The following is a 13,048-nucleotide window of genomic DNA, read 5'->3' as shown; positions in this document are numbered from 1 at the left end:
AAAATTCCAACATTTTACGTTTTACACAGAAATACTGACCGATTGCTTGAAATCAGTTCTTAACTGCACTAAACCAATATGGAACAGACTGAACTGCTCATAACTAAAGCGTTTAATAGAAACAGAGGTAATTGTTTAAGCGTCGTAATAAACAAATAACAATAATTAACAAGAGAAGAACTCTACAGTCTAGTTTATTAGAACCTTATACCTTGCATAGGTAAAGATTTTCATTTACCTTAAGGGGGTTTCAAAAAGGAAAGGTTCCAACACTGTGTGGAAAATATTAGGTCAAAACCATTTTATTTAAGATAAACATAGTTTAAATTTGAATTATATTTTCCGATATTAAAATCAACATCAAGAATAGTCAAATGAAAATTTTTAAAATATTTAAATATTTATTTAATTATATAACTAAAAACCACAATGCATAAAAATCAAAGCAAATAATTTTTAAGTTGGGTAAAAAATATATATGGCTTTACTACCTTGTTTTAACGGTGCCCATCTATATATCAATAAATTAAAAAATGCCCTATAATTAACAAAAAAAAGTGTTTGTTAAAGGACTATTTTATTTTAAACTATAGCAAGTCTTTACCAAGCGTTGTTGCCCCAACATGGCTAACCACAAAAGATTCTTAAGGAAAACACCGCCTACACAGCAGAAGCACGATTTCTTCATTAAATTTGCAAAAGTATAACTACAATTTAGATATTGGGTAATATTGGGTAAACCAAAAACTAAATGTATCAAGCCAATAAGAGACTCTCGAAACATGCACTTTATGAGATTGTTGCGGCAATAAAGACACACCTGACCAACCACAAAAGTGTTCTGGGGAAGATGGGCGCATGGCTCAACAAGTACACTGAGAGAAACGAGCAACTAAAAACTGTTGTTTTTGGAAATCTTTATAAAAAAATATTTAACGGACACGGCTGTATACTTTATATGGTCAGAATTGTCCTTCACTGCTTTGCAAACTTTTGACTGAAATTCTAATACCATCTGCAAGGTTATAAAATGATTTATTTCAAGTGCTTGCAAAGTTGCGCCTTTGCGCAACGCCTGGACTGTATATATATGACATTAAACTCTAGCTGACACACCATTGTGAAGTGAAAATATCGGGATAAACATGAAGGTTCCCTTCCTTATGAGAAAGTTTTTCAATAGAACGATTGGGGTCGTGGAGAAGTCGGAGACGGCGCATCCTGTTGCCGAGGACTTCCTAGGGCTGGCCATGATTTACTTCCGTTCAATGGGTGTGGAACCCTACGAATCGGACAAGAAGCCCGGCCTTGGATTTCAGCTGTACCTAGTATTTCACATAATCAATATGATCTTTGTTTGGGTCTCAATGATGGTGTTCGTGTTTGACTCCGTGTGCAACGATACAAGCTCCGATTTTCTAGAGGTTACCATTGTAATGAGCTACGTTACTTACGGTAACGTCGGCGTCTTGAAGATCATCGCAATTCAATTGCAGAAGGCCAAATTGACGAACTTGGTGCGTCACCTGAAGTGTCTATTGCCACCGCCCATTGCGAAGGAGCAAGAGCTGTATGGGGTGAAACACTATCTACAACGCTGCAGGCTGATCTCGAAACGTTTTATATGTCTTTTCACGACAATGCTGGTTACCAACAGCGTTTCAGCCATCGTCCAGTACGTCATCCAAAGGTGGTTGCTCCACGTGCCAAATGTTGAGCCCAACCTGCCCTACGTGCCCATTGCGCCTTGGAGTTATCGTGGAACCTGGCGATTCCTCCCCACCTACTTGCTTCAGTCGATCGCTGCCTACACATGCACTTGCGGCTATATAGCCACCGATCTCATGTTGTTCGCCGTTTCACTGCAGGTCATCATGCATTTTAAAACGTTGGCCAGGACCCTCAGGGAATTCGATGTTCAAAACAATCGCAATAAGAAGTTAGCTGATAACGACCTGAGGAAGCTAAGAGGCCTGATCGCGTGCCACATCGAAATATTAGAGTTAGTTAGCCGGGAAAAGTTTTCCTTTTGAACAGATATCATAATCTTTTCCAGGGTCACAAACGAGATGAACGATGTCTTTGGAGTGCCATTGCTGTTGAACTTCCTTAACTCCACGCTACTCGTCTGCAACGTGGGATTTCAGTTAACCATTGGCATAGGCCTGGATTTTGTCGGCAGACAGGTTTTAATCATAATTTGTGCTCTTGTGGAAATCTACCTCATCTGCTATTTCAGCCAGCAGCTTATCGATGCGGTATGATCAGTATGTTTCAGCGTATGTTCATTCCTCTTGTCTGACACGATATTTGCAGAGTAATGATATCAGCTTTGCTGTCTATGAAATGAATTGGATGGAAGCCGACCCCCGATTCCGGAAAATGCTTATGCTGATGTCTATGCGAGCCCAGAAGCCCGTCCGCTTTAAGGCCACCATATTCTTGGACATCTCCATTGAGACCATGAGCATTGTAAGATTCCGACACACTTAGCATCTTAAAGATCCATTTGAATTTATCCTTTTGCAGTTCCTGAAAGTGTCTTATAGGTTCTTCGGCGCCATTCGGATGATGTATCAGTAAACGTTTAATAAACTAGTATATTATTAAAACAAAAGAGCATGGGGGAAGGCTTTAGTCGCGTTCCCGGTATAATATACCCGTTGCACAGCTAGAAAAATTTCAAAATAAATATTCCCCCACGAAAACAGTCGGGTCATCACTGGCGCCATCTGGCAATCTGCATTGACAACACTCCCCCGCTACAGCGACCCTATCTTATGCAGAGCAGCGGCAGAGCACACACGAACAGCATGAAACCGCTGCCGGCACACGCACATTAGCAACTTTTCACGTGCAAATTTATAAGCGAGCATTTGCAAGTATGTGTGGGATCGGACACGGTTCCCTCTACCTGTACATACTTTTCAACGAAAAAAATATACCCTTTATTGTACGATTAACGTGTATAAAAATAAATAAATATAATGGTAACTTTCTTATCAAAGAATTAATAAAATATCTAAATTACTTAGAATTAATATTTGTCTAAGTGTAGAAAAGATATTCTGCCTAAGCTTTATAGATTTGGTTCGTCTTGATAAATTTGCATTTGAAAGGCAAATAAATAATGTGGCACAATAGTAATTTGTATTCCTGCATATACCCTATATCTGCGTAAGATTTCCTGTTTATCACGGGATAATTTGTATCAATATTTTGAGCCACATAAAAACGAAGACACTTATGCTCGCACACGAAGGGAGTCTGTTGGCGGATTGTCGTTGACTTTGCACTTTAGAGCTGATATTATTATTAATGATCATGACTTGGGATCAGGAGGAGAGGAACACAGATCGGATTGGGGGATAAACAATGCCACCCAGTGGCGTCACGACGACGTCAGCGGACCAAATGGCGATTGTCGGTGACTTTGGGGCACCCACACATGGGCTTTATCGTTAAGTAAGCAAAAGGCATTTCTATGAAGCCCACGCCGCAGTGTCCGTAGCCCACAATAGCAAAACAATACGAAGACAACAGCCTCGGGTCTTCAGTCTTCAGTCCCCAGTCCCCATCTTATACAGAAAAAAATACATATATAAAAAAGTAACAACCCATCCCCTTCCACTCCAAAAATGGAATGCGAAGAATAACTAAACAAGATCGTCCCCTTCCCCCGTTCGGGTCCAAAACTATAATGACAACTGCGATAAGGCGCGGTGACAGGCGACCGGCGACTGGGTGAGCAGGATACCAGGAAATGGGGGTCCCAAGAATGCCAAATACCGGAGATATCGGGCGAAATTAACAAACGCCCAGCATCACCATGTGGCCAATGATAATGCCCTCACTTCTACGACATTTCATATGAACGAAACTTGAGCTCTTTACAAAAATAGAAAAGGCTGTTGGCAATGTACTGTAATTGAAATTTTAGTTTGCAATTATTGTATTATCAGAAAACCAAAAAGTAATCAAACGAATAGGAAGAAATGAACTAAGTGTTTACTTATCTGAAACAATTACTTTATGTATTCGAAAAGTTACAAATCTAAAGCAAGTCTATTGACAATGTAGTTGATATTTATATTGACACTCAATTAGATAAGAGTTGTATTATCAAAAAACAAATAATAAACAAACAATGTGCAATCAAAATAATAAGAACATATTAATTAGTACATTAAAATATTCACTAAATTGAACGACTACTATATATATATTTATCAAGTGGTTGCGTATTGTTTATAAGGCATATTCACATGCAAATCGAAAGCAAAACAGAATCAATTCTCATAACAACAAAAAAAAAAAACGGAAAGAAGGAAGTTGAATAAGAACTGTATTCAAATGGGGCTAAAGCTTGTAATGACATGCTAATAAAATTGGAGTTAATCCTACAGGGAGATGGAGGTTGAATATAAAGTGTATGCAAAAGGGTGCTCAAAAACTAGGTCAGAAATTAAATGAGCTTGTATGATGTTTAGGTGAAAATAATACTAAATTATAGCTGACACCCAAAATGATAATGTTTTGCAGGAATTTCTCCATCTCAAACTGTTTTATCAACAGCAAGTGGTGGTACTCTGGTAAACAAGATCCCCATGACTTTTGGAGTAATCCCCTCCGGCTCGAGAGCTCGTGTGTCATACAGACATACATACTATATATGCGGGTCTTAATGGGAACGGTGACGTATGCGTGATATCGTTCATCCCCCGTTAATAAAGCGTTATACAATTGACTTAGTCCGACGGATGGGATCATCACAGATATAACCATGTACATATATACTGTAGGGTATATATAGTATATCGTAATAAGCACACTCCACCCTCGTGGGTTGAAAAAGAGCATTCCCAGACCATTTCTGGGATCCCTCTGATTATTGCTTTTGTGGCTCGTCGACGGCGAGGGCATATATGTATACTATATAAATGCCAGAGAGATAAACCCTCTTGATAAGCGCGTAACATTATTAACCAAACACATGCACACACACACAACATATATATCACTTGCATATATATGTATATATACAGATAGACGGCGACATATCCAGGTGGATTGCTTTATTATCGTTATCATGACGCCGAAAATTCGGTTTCTAATACTTTTATTTGCTTTACAAACTTTCTGCCGTCTGGCGACAACAACAAGAATGGAGTAACTATTATATAAATGTAAATATGTGCTGTGGTTTTTATATATGTACATAATATTTATCTAAAATACAATATACAGAGTTAACTAAGATAAGATTTTTGTCGTCGCTGTCGCTGTCGTTGTGTTGCCATTGTTCCAGTTCTAGATAAAAAAAATGAACGAACCGTGCCGAGGCTTGCGTATTTTGATTATTTTTTTTTTTATTCAATTTTCAACATCAGACATATCGTTCTCATTCACACGAAAGCCACAAAAACAGAAAAACAAAATAAAAGCAGAATAATAATAATAATAATAATAATAGCAAACGGAAAGCGGAGCAACAGTACCTCATTTTTGTGATAAGATAAAAATCAAATTAATTAACAGCCTTTTAAGCAAACTCACCCATACTCACTAGCAAAAAAAAAGAATACCTGCATATACACGGTGGGAAAAAACGTCAGCTGATATCGTTGACTATCGTTCTGTAATTATGTATCTCAAAAGTAGGATTCTCTCAAGGCTATCTTTAGAACAAGATGAATTTCTGGAAACAAGTAGCTCTGAAGCTTTACATACCAAACTGTTTTCTTGTTGCAATCCTTTGTTTTTCAGTTAATTAATAAAAAAGATTTTCTTTATGTTTTTTATATTTAATATATTGTGTATAAGTCTTATTATTATAGTCTTTTTCTTTTGGTTCCTTTAATTATACAGTTCTAGCAGTTGATAAACTAAAATATATGTGTCTTGCTTTAAGGTATAATACTGCTCTAAGACAACATATTTTTTTTGCTATTTGATTTGGGAATAATAAACCCAAGCCCAAACCTTTTTCTAGCGCCCGTTTCTCCCTGTGTATATGCACCAACTTGCTGCTTATCGCGTTTGCTGCCATTCAGACCTGCCCTCATTCACTGTTGTCTTTGATGCTTTCAGAAACAAAAAACAAAAAAAATGGTTAACATTAAATTAGAACCAGACATGGCCACCCAAAAGTTCTTTAGTCTAGTTTGAGATTTCCCTGGTTTGTGACGTCATGGCGGGCGCCTACCTTCTTGGAGCGATCCCGCTGACGATCGACCAGCTGCGTGGCCGCCAGGAGTTCGCTGATCTGGCGTTCCCGTTCCCGCTCGCGATCCCCCTCCCGCTCGTAGTCGAGGTTGTCCTCCTCCTCCTGGTGCTGGTGCTCCTCCTCGTCGTCCTCCTCCTCCTCGCCGCTGAGGCTGCTGCTTTGGGTGCTGCTCTTCCTGGCCAGCGCCACTCGAACTCCATTCACGATGCACTCGCCGCCATCCAAAGCGGAAATGGTGGAGCCACAGTAGTAGAGGTTGCTGCAACTACTGGCCGCACTGACATCCGACTGGCCCTCCAGGTCCTTGGAGCCGCATCCGGTTGCCATTCCCGCATGGCCACCGCCATTCCCATGTCCTCCGTGTCCATGACCATGTCCCGCCTCCAGGGAACAGCGACGCTGGCCACGGGCCCGCTGCAGGCGAAAGTACTCCATCTCCTCCATGCTGATCCCGCAGGCGGTTATGTCGTCCGAGTAGTCGCTGACCACCACCGATGGTGTGCGGACGTAACGCACGCCCAGGGGCTGTCCACTGCCCCCCAGTTCGCTGTAGGAGCTCTGCGTGGATTCGCGCCGCGATCCTGGGGTAGCCACCACCACTCGCTCCTCGAGGAGAACCTTGGTGGGCACACCGCCCACCGAACTGGAGCTGGCGGATCCCCCGGTGGGCGAGGTGAGGGGTGACGGTGAATCTGGCAGGGCTGTGGGTTCGGCCAAGGGCAGCAATGCCGGTCGCAGGGGCAAATCCGTCACAGTGAGTGTCATTCGACGTTGGGGCGGCATCACCACATCCATACCACAGTTGTCGTCCACTTCCAAGCCCAGGGCCGAATCACTGCTGGCGCAGCGTGTGACCTTGAGCTTCCGCTGGCGCGGGGATAGACCGCCTGTGGTATTGTCCTCATTGTCACTGCTATAGGGACTCAGTCCGCCGCCGGTGACGTTGCACCCCTCATCCGAATTGGAGGCGGTGGCGGTGGCAATGGCCTTGGACCCCGATCTCGATCCCTCCCCCTCAATCAGCTGCTGCTGCTGCTGCTGCTGCTGTTGTTGTTGCTGCTGGACAATCATGGCCTGGAACTGATCGATCAGCTGTTGGACCGGCTTGCCTTTCTCCGTCTTGCTGGTGGGGTAAGCAGTGCGGTAAGCAGTGCCGCTGCTGGAAGTTCGTTTGCAAGCGCTCGAAGTACTTCCGGTACGCCCGAAAAAGACCGCTTTCAATTGAGCCTTGCGAAGGGCCAAATTAGTGGGTAGCGGTAGCGGTAGCTGCTGCTCTTCTTCACATGGATTAACACCACTGACGGCGGCGCAGATCTCGTTTATTCCGGTTTTATTTCTTATTTTGTGGGTGGCTTTTCTAGCTCCAATCTGCTCCGCTGCTCGCTGATAACTGAACGCCGTTGCCTCTGCCGCCGGCCATTTATTTTCAATTTTAACCGTTGTCGCTGTTGTCGTCGTCGTTTCGTTTTCGACGTCTCTGCCAACGTCGCTGCCGGCGTAGGCGTCACCGTCGACGGCGGCGTCGTTATCTTTGGCATGACATCGAATTGGAAAGCGGGGGCGTCAGAAGTTCGCGAAACCGTTCCCGAACCGTCGTCGCACGCACTCATCTCACATGGATAATGGGGTGATCGGTGAAGGGGGATGGGAAGGTGTTAAGAAAGGGTAACAGGTGGGTAATTTGGAAGGAGGTTGGCAGGGGGGAGGTCTAAAACTAGTGACAAAGTAAAATGAAGTGAAATAAAATTAATGGTGTTGAGGCAAATGCGTTAAGAAGAAAATATTTCTATTAAAGCAAGAAGAAGTTGATCAAAAGAACATGTTCAAGTAAAAACAAGAACAAGTAAAAAAGTGCAGAACAAGAATAGAAAGTGCAAAAAATATTGGGAAAGTGGGAAAGAGGAATGGGAGGGAGGAGTTAGAGATAAAACTGATGATAAGGGAAAGGTGATGAATAAAATGCTTACTGATCAGTTTTCGGGGAATATTTGGGAACAAGTTTCACAAATATGTAAGCCAATAACTCTTTTATTGGCCGATGCAAAAGCGTTCTTCTTGAAGAAGTAGATGGGGTTTAGGGAAAATGGAAGTGAGAAGAGTGAGTTTTGGGAGACCTCAGTTAAAAAGAAAGAAGGTAGTGTCGATTACTAACGCTGCTGCTAAGGCAACTTCCACCGAATTTCTTAAAAGTGAAATTGACTGTGGTCTGTGGAATCCCCGGCAAACATTCTACGTCCGCACTTTCCGAATGGCACCTGTGTGCCGCCGTCGCTGAACTGAAATCGCTTTCTGCGGCTCTGCAGCTCTGCCACTGCCTCTGCGTTTTCCAAAGGGGCGGGAGAAGAAGACTTGCCGAGAATTGAGAGGAGAAGAGAAGTGGAGGAGGAGTAGAGTGCTGTGGATAGGAGGGGAGAAGAGAAGAGAGGAACGGAGCGGAGACGAAGAGCAGCTGTTGCGGGCGGGCTTATTATTGTTGATAGTTTTTTGTTTTATTTATTTTTTGTTTTTTCGTTCGGTCGCTTAGCCACTGTTCTCGTAATTCAGAGAGAGAGGGGGGATAATTGTAATTGTGATCTTGAAACGTTGACGCAATGTGCAATGATCCCGCACGTACACACGCACACACCGGTAACTGCTCCAATTGGCGCGCGTAATTGTAAATTGCATTTGAGCACAGAGCACACTCGCACACACACACTGGCTCACTCGGCAGACGCACGCACGCACACCAGCACACACAGTGACAGACTGACAGGCGATGCGACCCAATGCAATAAAGCAGCAGCACCACTACCACAACACATTCGCAGCCACAACCACACACACTCTCTCATTTACACACCGACACTGACGCACAATGGGACAAATCGGTGACTTATCACCCGGTGTGACTAGTGAAATATTCCCAGAAAACAAATAAACGAAAAATTATTCTGGCGGTTACTTGTGTACTAAAGTTGATTGATTTTAAGTCGAAATCGCATTAACTTTGTAATTGTGCCTTTGAAAACTAATATTCTTAGAGACATATGTACATTAATACTTATCTTTCATTAAGTGATCAAAGACAGAAATTTCAATACTTAGAAAATGGCGTTTAGAAAATAATGTTGACAATATATGGTTCTGAAAAACCCCTCTTACACACTCCTGCATACTCAATGTACTAATGTTTTTATTATAGTCAACTATTAGACCTAATGACGCAAATTATAATATTTAATCGTTTTGAATACAATTTTCTTGTTAAGAGTATTTTAATGAAAACAAAATATACCCATAACGATGCCCGATAAAAATTCTCGAAAACCAATGCCGGAACAGTCCGCTATAATGATAACCACTTGCGTACATGACTTACGAAATATTTCAGTACATATAGCTTAAGCACAAACCAACGACATACGTCATAACTGATTGTAGTTGCAGAAATTCCGTTGCAATTTGCGAAATTTTTTATGAGTTTTAATAAATACTAAAAATACATGCATATATAAGTAGCCAATAAAAATGGTAGGTCACCATAAAAAATGGTTTTTAAGCTAAAATATTTTTTAAGCTAACATTTTTTTGTTTGGTGGTTGGTTTTTAAGCTAAAATATTTTTTAAGCTAACATTTTTTTGTTTGGTAAGATAAAACCAAAACAGCAGAGAAAAAAAATTAAAACCCAATTTTCCAACGACAGGTTCACTGACTAGAGGTATTACCAAGTTTTTGTTATGCCCGGAATCTCAATGATAGAGCACGTGATTCACTAATTGCGAAATGACCGCCCATGGTGATGATGATGATATGATGGCCAATTAATGTTTACAAAGATGATGATGATGATGTAGGTGGATGGGTGACCCACGGTGCGCCATCGCACTTTGTCCGAAACGCCAGCGGCTATGACGTCAGTGGGCGGCGAACAACGCAGACGCAACAGCTCAGACTGAGATAGAGGTGGGGGGAGGGGGGATGATGATTATTAAGTAGACAAGAGCGCGGTGATTACTCAACCCCTTACCGCACCCCCAACAAAGACCCCTTCGCGGTATAAATAACAAGGGGCAATTAAAGTATGCAATTTTTTTCGTTTTATTGTTTTATGTGATTTTCTGTCGTTTTTGTTCTGGCCCTGTGTGCGTTGTGTTGTTTCTTCGACGTATTCATATATATATACATACTCCTACATATGTGTATATATTTTTGTTAGCTGACAAGACGTGCGGACGCTAGTTGCTGACGCTGATAGCCACCGGCGGAGTGACGTGGTAACAGCTTTAAGTAAGACACCCCCCAGCTCTTCTGCGGTTGTGAAATCAAAACCACTTTAGGTTTACACACCTGCGATCGAGATCGATATATACGGCTAAGTTTTGTGCACGGGCAATTACGTCAATGCATTTGACGAGAGAAGCGAGTAGAGTAGCAAAAATAAAAAATAGAAAAAAAACCAAAAAACAAAAAAAATTACGTGCAAATACAAATAGTGAAGGATAATGACCAGTTGCATTCTCGCACTCTTGCCTCCGTAACCATCGACGCTTTTGCCCCACTGACCGAAATCGTAGTTCCGAAGCTTGAAAAGCTTGCAAAGCCTCTCAAAGACCAAAGCTACCAGGTCAGCTTTTTTCCAGATAGATGTACTACCAGGTTGCTTTGTATTATATTATACATTCTACCAGATGCTCTTTTATACTATCTATCTATCTTCTATCCATCGCAACAAACCATTGGCTTAGGACAGTTAGCTTTAACACAATATACATTTTATTTTGATATTGTATCTTTTACTATCGATGGCAAATTGACTTCTTGTCTTTGCAAAGATGACAAATTTAATATAACTTTATTAGTTCAAAAAGAGCATAATCATCAGTATAATAAATTTCAAAATTTAGCCATGTGTTTCAGGATTGCTCATAAGTAATAATTTGCAAATCAAACTATTGTCAACTTGATTTAAGCTAATCTCAATGATTTTTTTTTAAATTACTCATACGCCACGTGGCGTAAAACATTGCACAAAGGCCACACTACGTATGAGTAATATATATAGCAAAGAAAAAATACCAATAAAATGAGAAAATCGAACTCTCTATATCTTAAACAGTTGCGCAATAAAATTATTTAAAGCAAAAAAATATTGTTTTTATTGATATAGAAGCGTCTTTTAACATTGCTCATACGACACGGACGCCAAGTTGCATTTATTATTAATACACTTGTATTAAGATGCAAACAATGTATTTAGGATTTATAAATTTTAATTGATCTGTTTAAAGCATACAAAAATTTACAATTAACTACAGATTTTTTGGTAGTCTGGAAAACCTTGACAACCTCCATTATACGATCTGTTGGAAATTTGCAAGCCTTATATTTAAAAAAAATGTTTCTGGTTTTATATGGCTTTCACCCCCCGCTAAAAGCAGCTATTTTCTGCCCAAAACCCGCCAGCACTGCTTCAGACCGAGCTTACACACCCAGAGGAAAAGAGAGAAGAACAGAGAGCAGAGAAAAGGTGCTGGCCCAGCCATAAACTTTGCACATTTGCTTTTGGGCGCTATCCATGTTTTATGGCCATAAGCACACGCACACATTCGGGCTATGCACACATGCACATACACACACACAACAACGTTTTCCCAAAATGGTCAAAACGGGCCATTTGACGCGCGCATTCGCACACGCGTGAATTGTGTGTCGTTTTACTATTGTCTGCTCTATTGCCATTTCATTCACTCCGGTTTGAATTTTTGTTGGATTTTTATTTGGCCTGACATTGATATGATATCGTATATCGTATAGGCATAGGTATAGTGCCTCTGTGCGTGTCTGTGTGCTGTGGCAGGGACTGGAATTGGATTATGGTTCGGATTTGGTGGCTTTAGTGGAGCTGGCACATGCTAATTACATTGCTCGCTGATTCGTTCTAGCCGCTTTTCGACCGGCGCTTTTTTTGTAACGGTCGGCGCGAGAGGCGACAATCCGGCGCAGGCGTTGCACACTAACTGAAATTCGAAATTCGGTGACTTCGGGGCCAGGAGGCTTGGCTACCGCCACCGCCGCCGCCGCTGCCGCCTCACCTGGCTCGGCTGTCGCACCTGACCGATCCGAGCTGCCAATAATCTGCGCAGCACTGACGATTATAATTCAGCGCTTGCTTCCAAGCTCGCCAAGCCCCCTGCCAAATGAGCTGCCACAATCACCTACTTTGGAGCAGGATAGTAAAACATATATATTTAAAGTTTTATCCACAATATGTTTACTTACTCTAAACAAAAGTTTATACAATTCCGTTGCCTATTTTTAACTGGCGCCAGAGCAGTTTTACCAAAATACAAACGTTTGTAACCTTTATATATTTCACTGCCTGCGGTTGCAAATTTTCCTAAAGCCAAGTGCAGGGTGCCTTTCATACGCTTCTAATCACAAAGTTTTAAAAAATATAAATTTAACCCATTTTCCCACTTCAGTTTTATTTTTAAATTTTATTAAAATATTTAAACAAAAGCGACACTGAAAAAAAAGAAAATAAATTTAATCCTAACACAAATGCATTAGGTAACCTTTTTTTCTGAAGCTTCTTATACCCAGAGTCGAATTAAACGGTTTTTCACATAAAATGTACTATCTGATATGTTAGTAGCCTTAAAGAAGAAAACACCAATCCGATAAGTATGCAAAATAAAAGCTTAGCTAAGGTGTTCTTATTTGTGTCAAGGCTTCTTAAGTTCAATCAATAATTTGAAAATTCATAATTCCAAAAGAATCTTGTTACATCCAATATTTTTTTGAAATGCTTTTATTCCCCTCAAAACTTTTTAAATACC

The 13,048-nt window shown here is 41.2% G+C and overlaps 2 protein-coding genes and 1 long non-coding RNA gene across 3 annotated transcripts in view; 2 read left to right on the top strand and 1 right to left on the bottom strand.

Moving 5' to 3' along the window:
* The window catches only part of LOC128265474 (inositol-trisphosphate 3-kinase A), a 30,721-nt gene extending 21,761 nt beyond the window's left edge, over positions 1-8,960 (bottom strand). Inside the window, exon 1 of the mRNA XM_053001500.1 lies at positions 6,206-8,960. Coding sequence (XP_052857460.1) covers positions 6,206-7,297 — 1,092 coding nt within the window. The 5' untranslated portion in view covers positions 7,298-8,960. The remainder of the gene's footprint in view (positions 1-6,205) is intronic.
* LOC128265479 (odorant receptor 67a) lies at positions 856-2,832 on the top strand. Its single transcript, XM_053001511.1, has 4 exons — positions 856-2,002; positions 2,057-2,258; positions 2,317-2,472; positions 2,530-2,832. Exons 1-4 carry the CDS (start codon positions 1,146-1,148, stop codon positions 2,581-2,583), a joined length of 1,269 nt encoding a protein of 422 aa, XP_052857471.1. The 5' UTR covers positions 856-1,145; the 3' UTR covers positions 2,584-2,832.
* A 2,535-nt stretch (positions 8,961-11,495) lies between the features above and the next one.
* On the top strand, positions 11,496-12,690 carry LOC128265495 (uncharacterized). Its single transcript, XR_008268877.1, has 2 exons — positions 11,496-12,085; positions 12,152-12,690. It is a non-coding gene; the product is annotated as an uncharacterized LOC128265495 (long non-coding RNA).
* Positions 12,691-13,048: the final 358 nt, after the last annotated feature.

This window comes from Drosophila gunungcola, unplaced genomic scaffold (assembly GCF_025200985.1).
Source record: "Drosophila gunungcola strain Sukarami unplaced genomic scaffold, Dgunungcola_SK_2 000126F, whole genome shotgun sequence".
Lineage (NCBI taxonomy): Eukaryota > Metazoa > Arthropoda > Insecta > Diptera > Drosophilidae > Drosophila > Drosophila gunungcola.
Note: the sequence above shows the minus strand (reverse complement) of the source record. Positions and strands in the feature narration are given on the sequence as shown.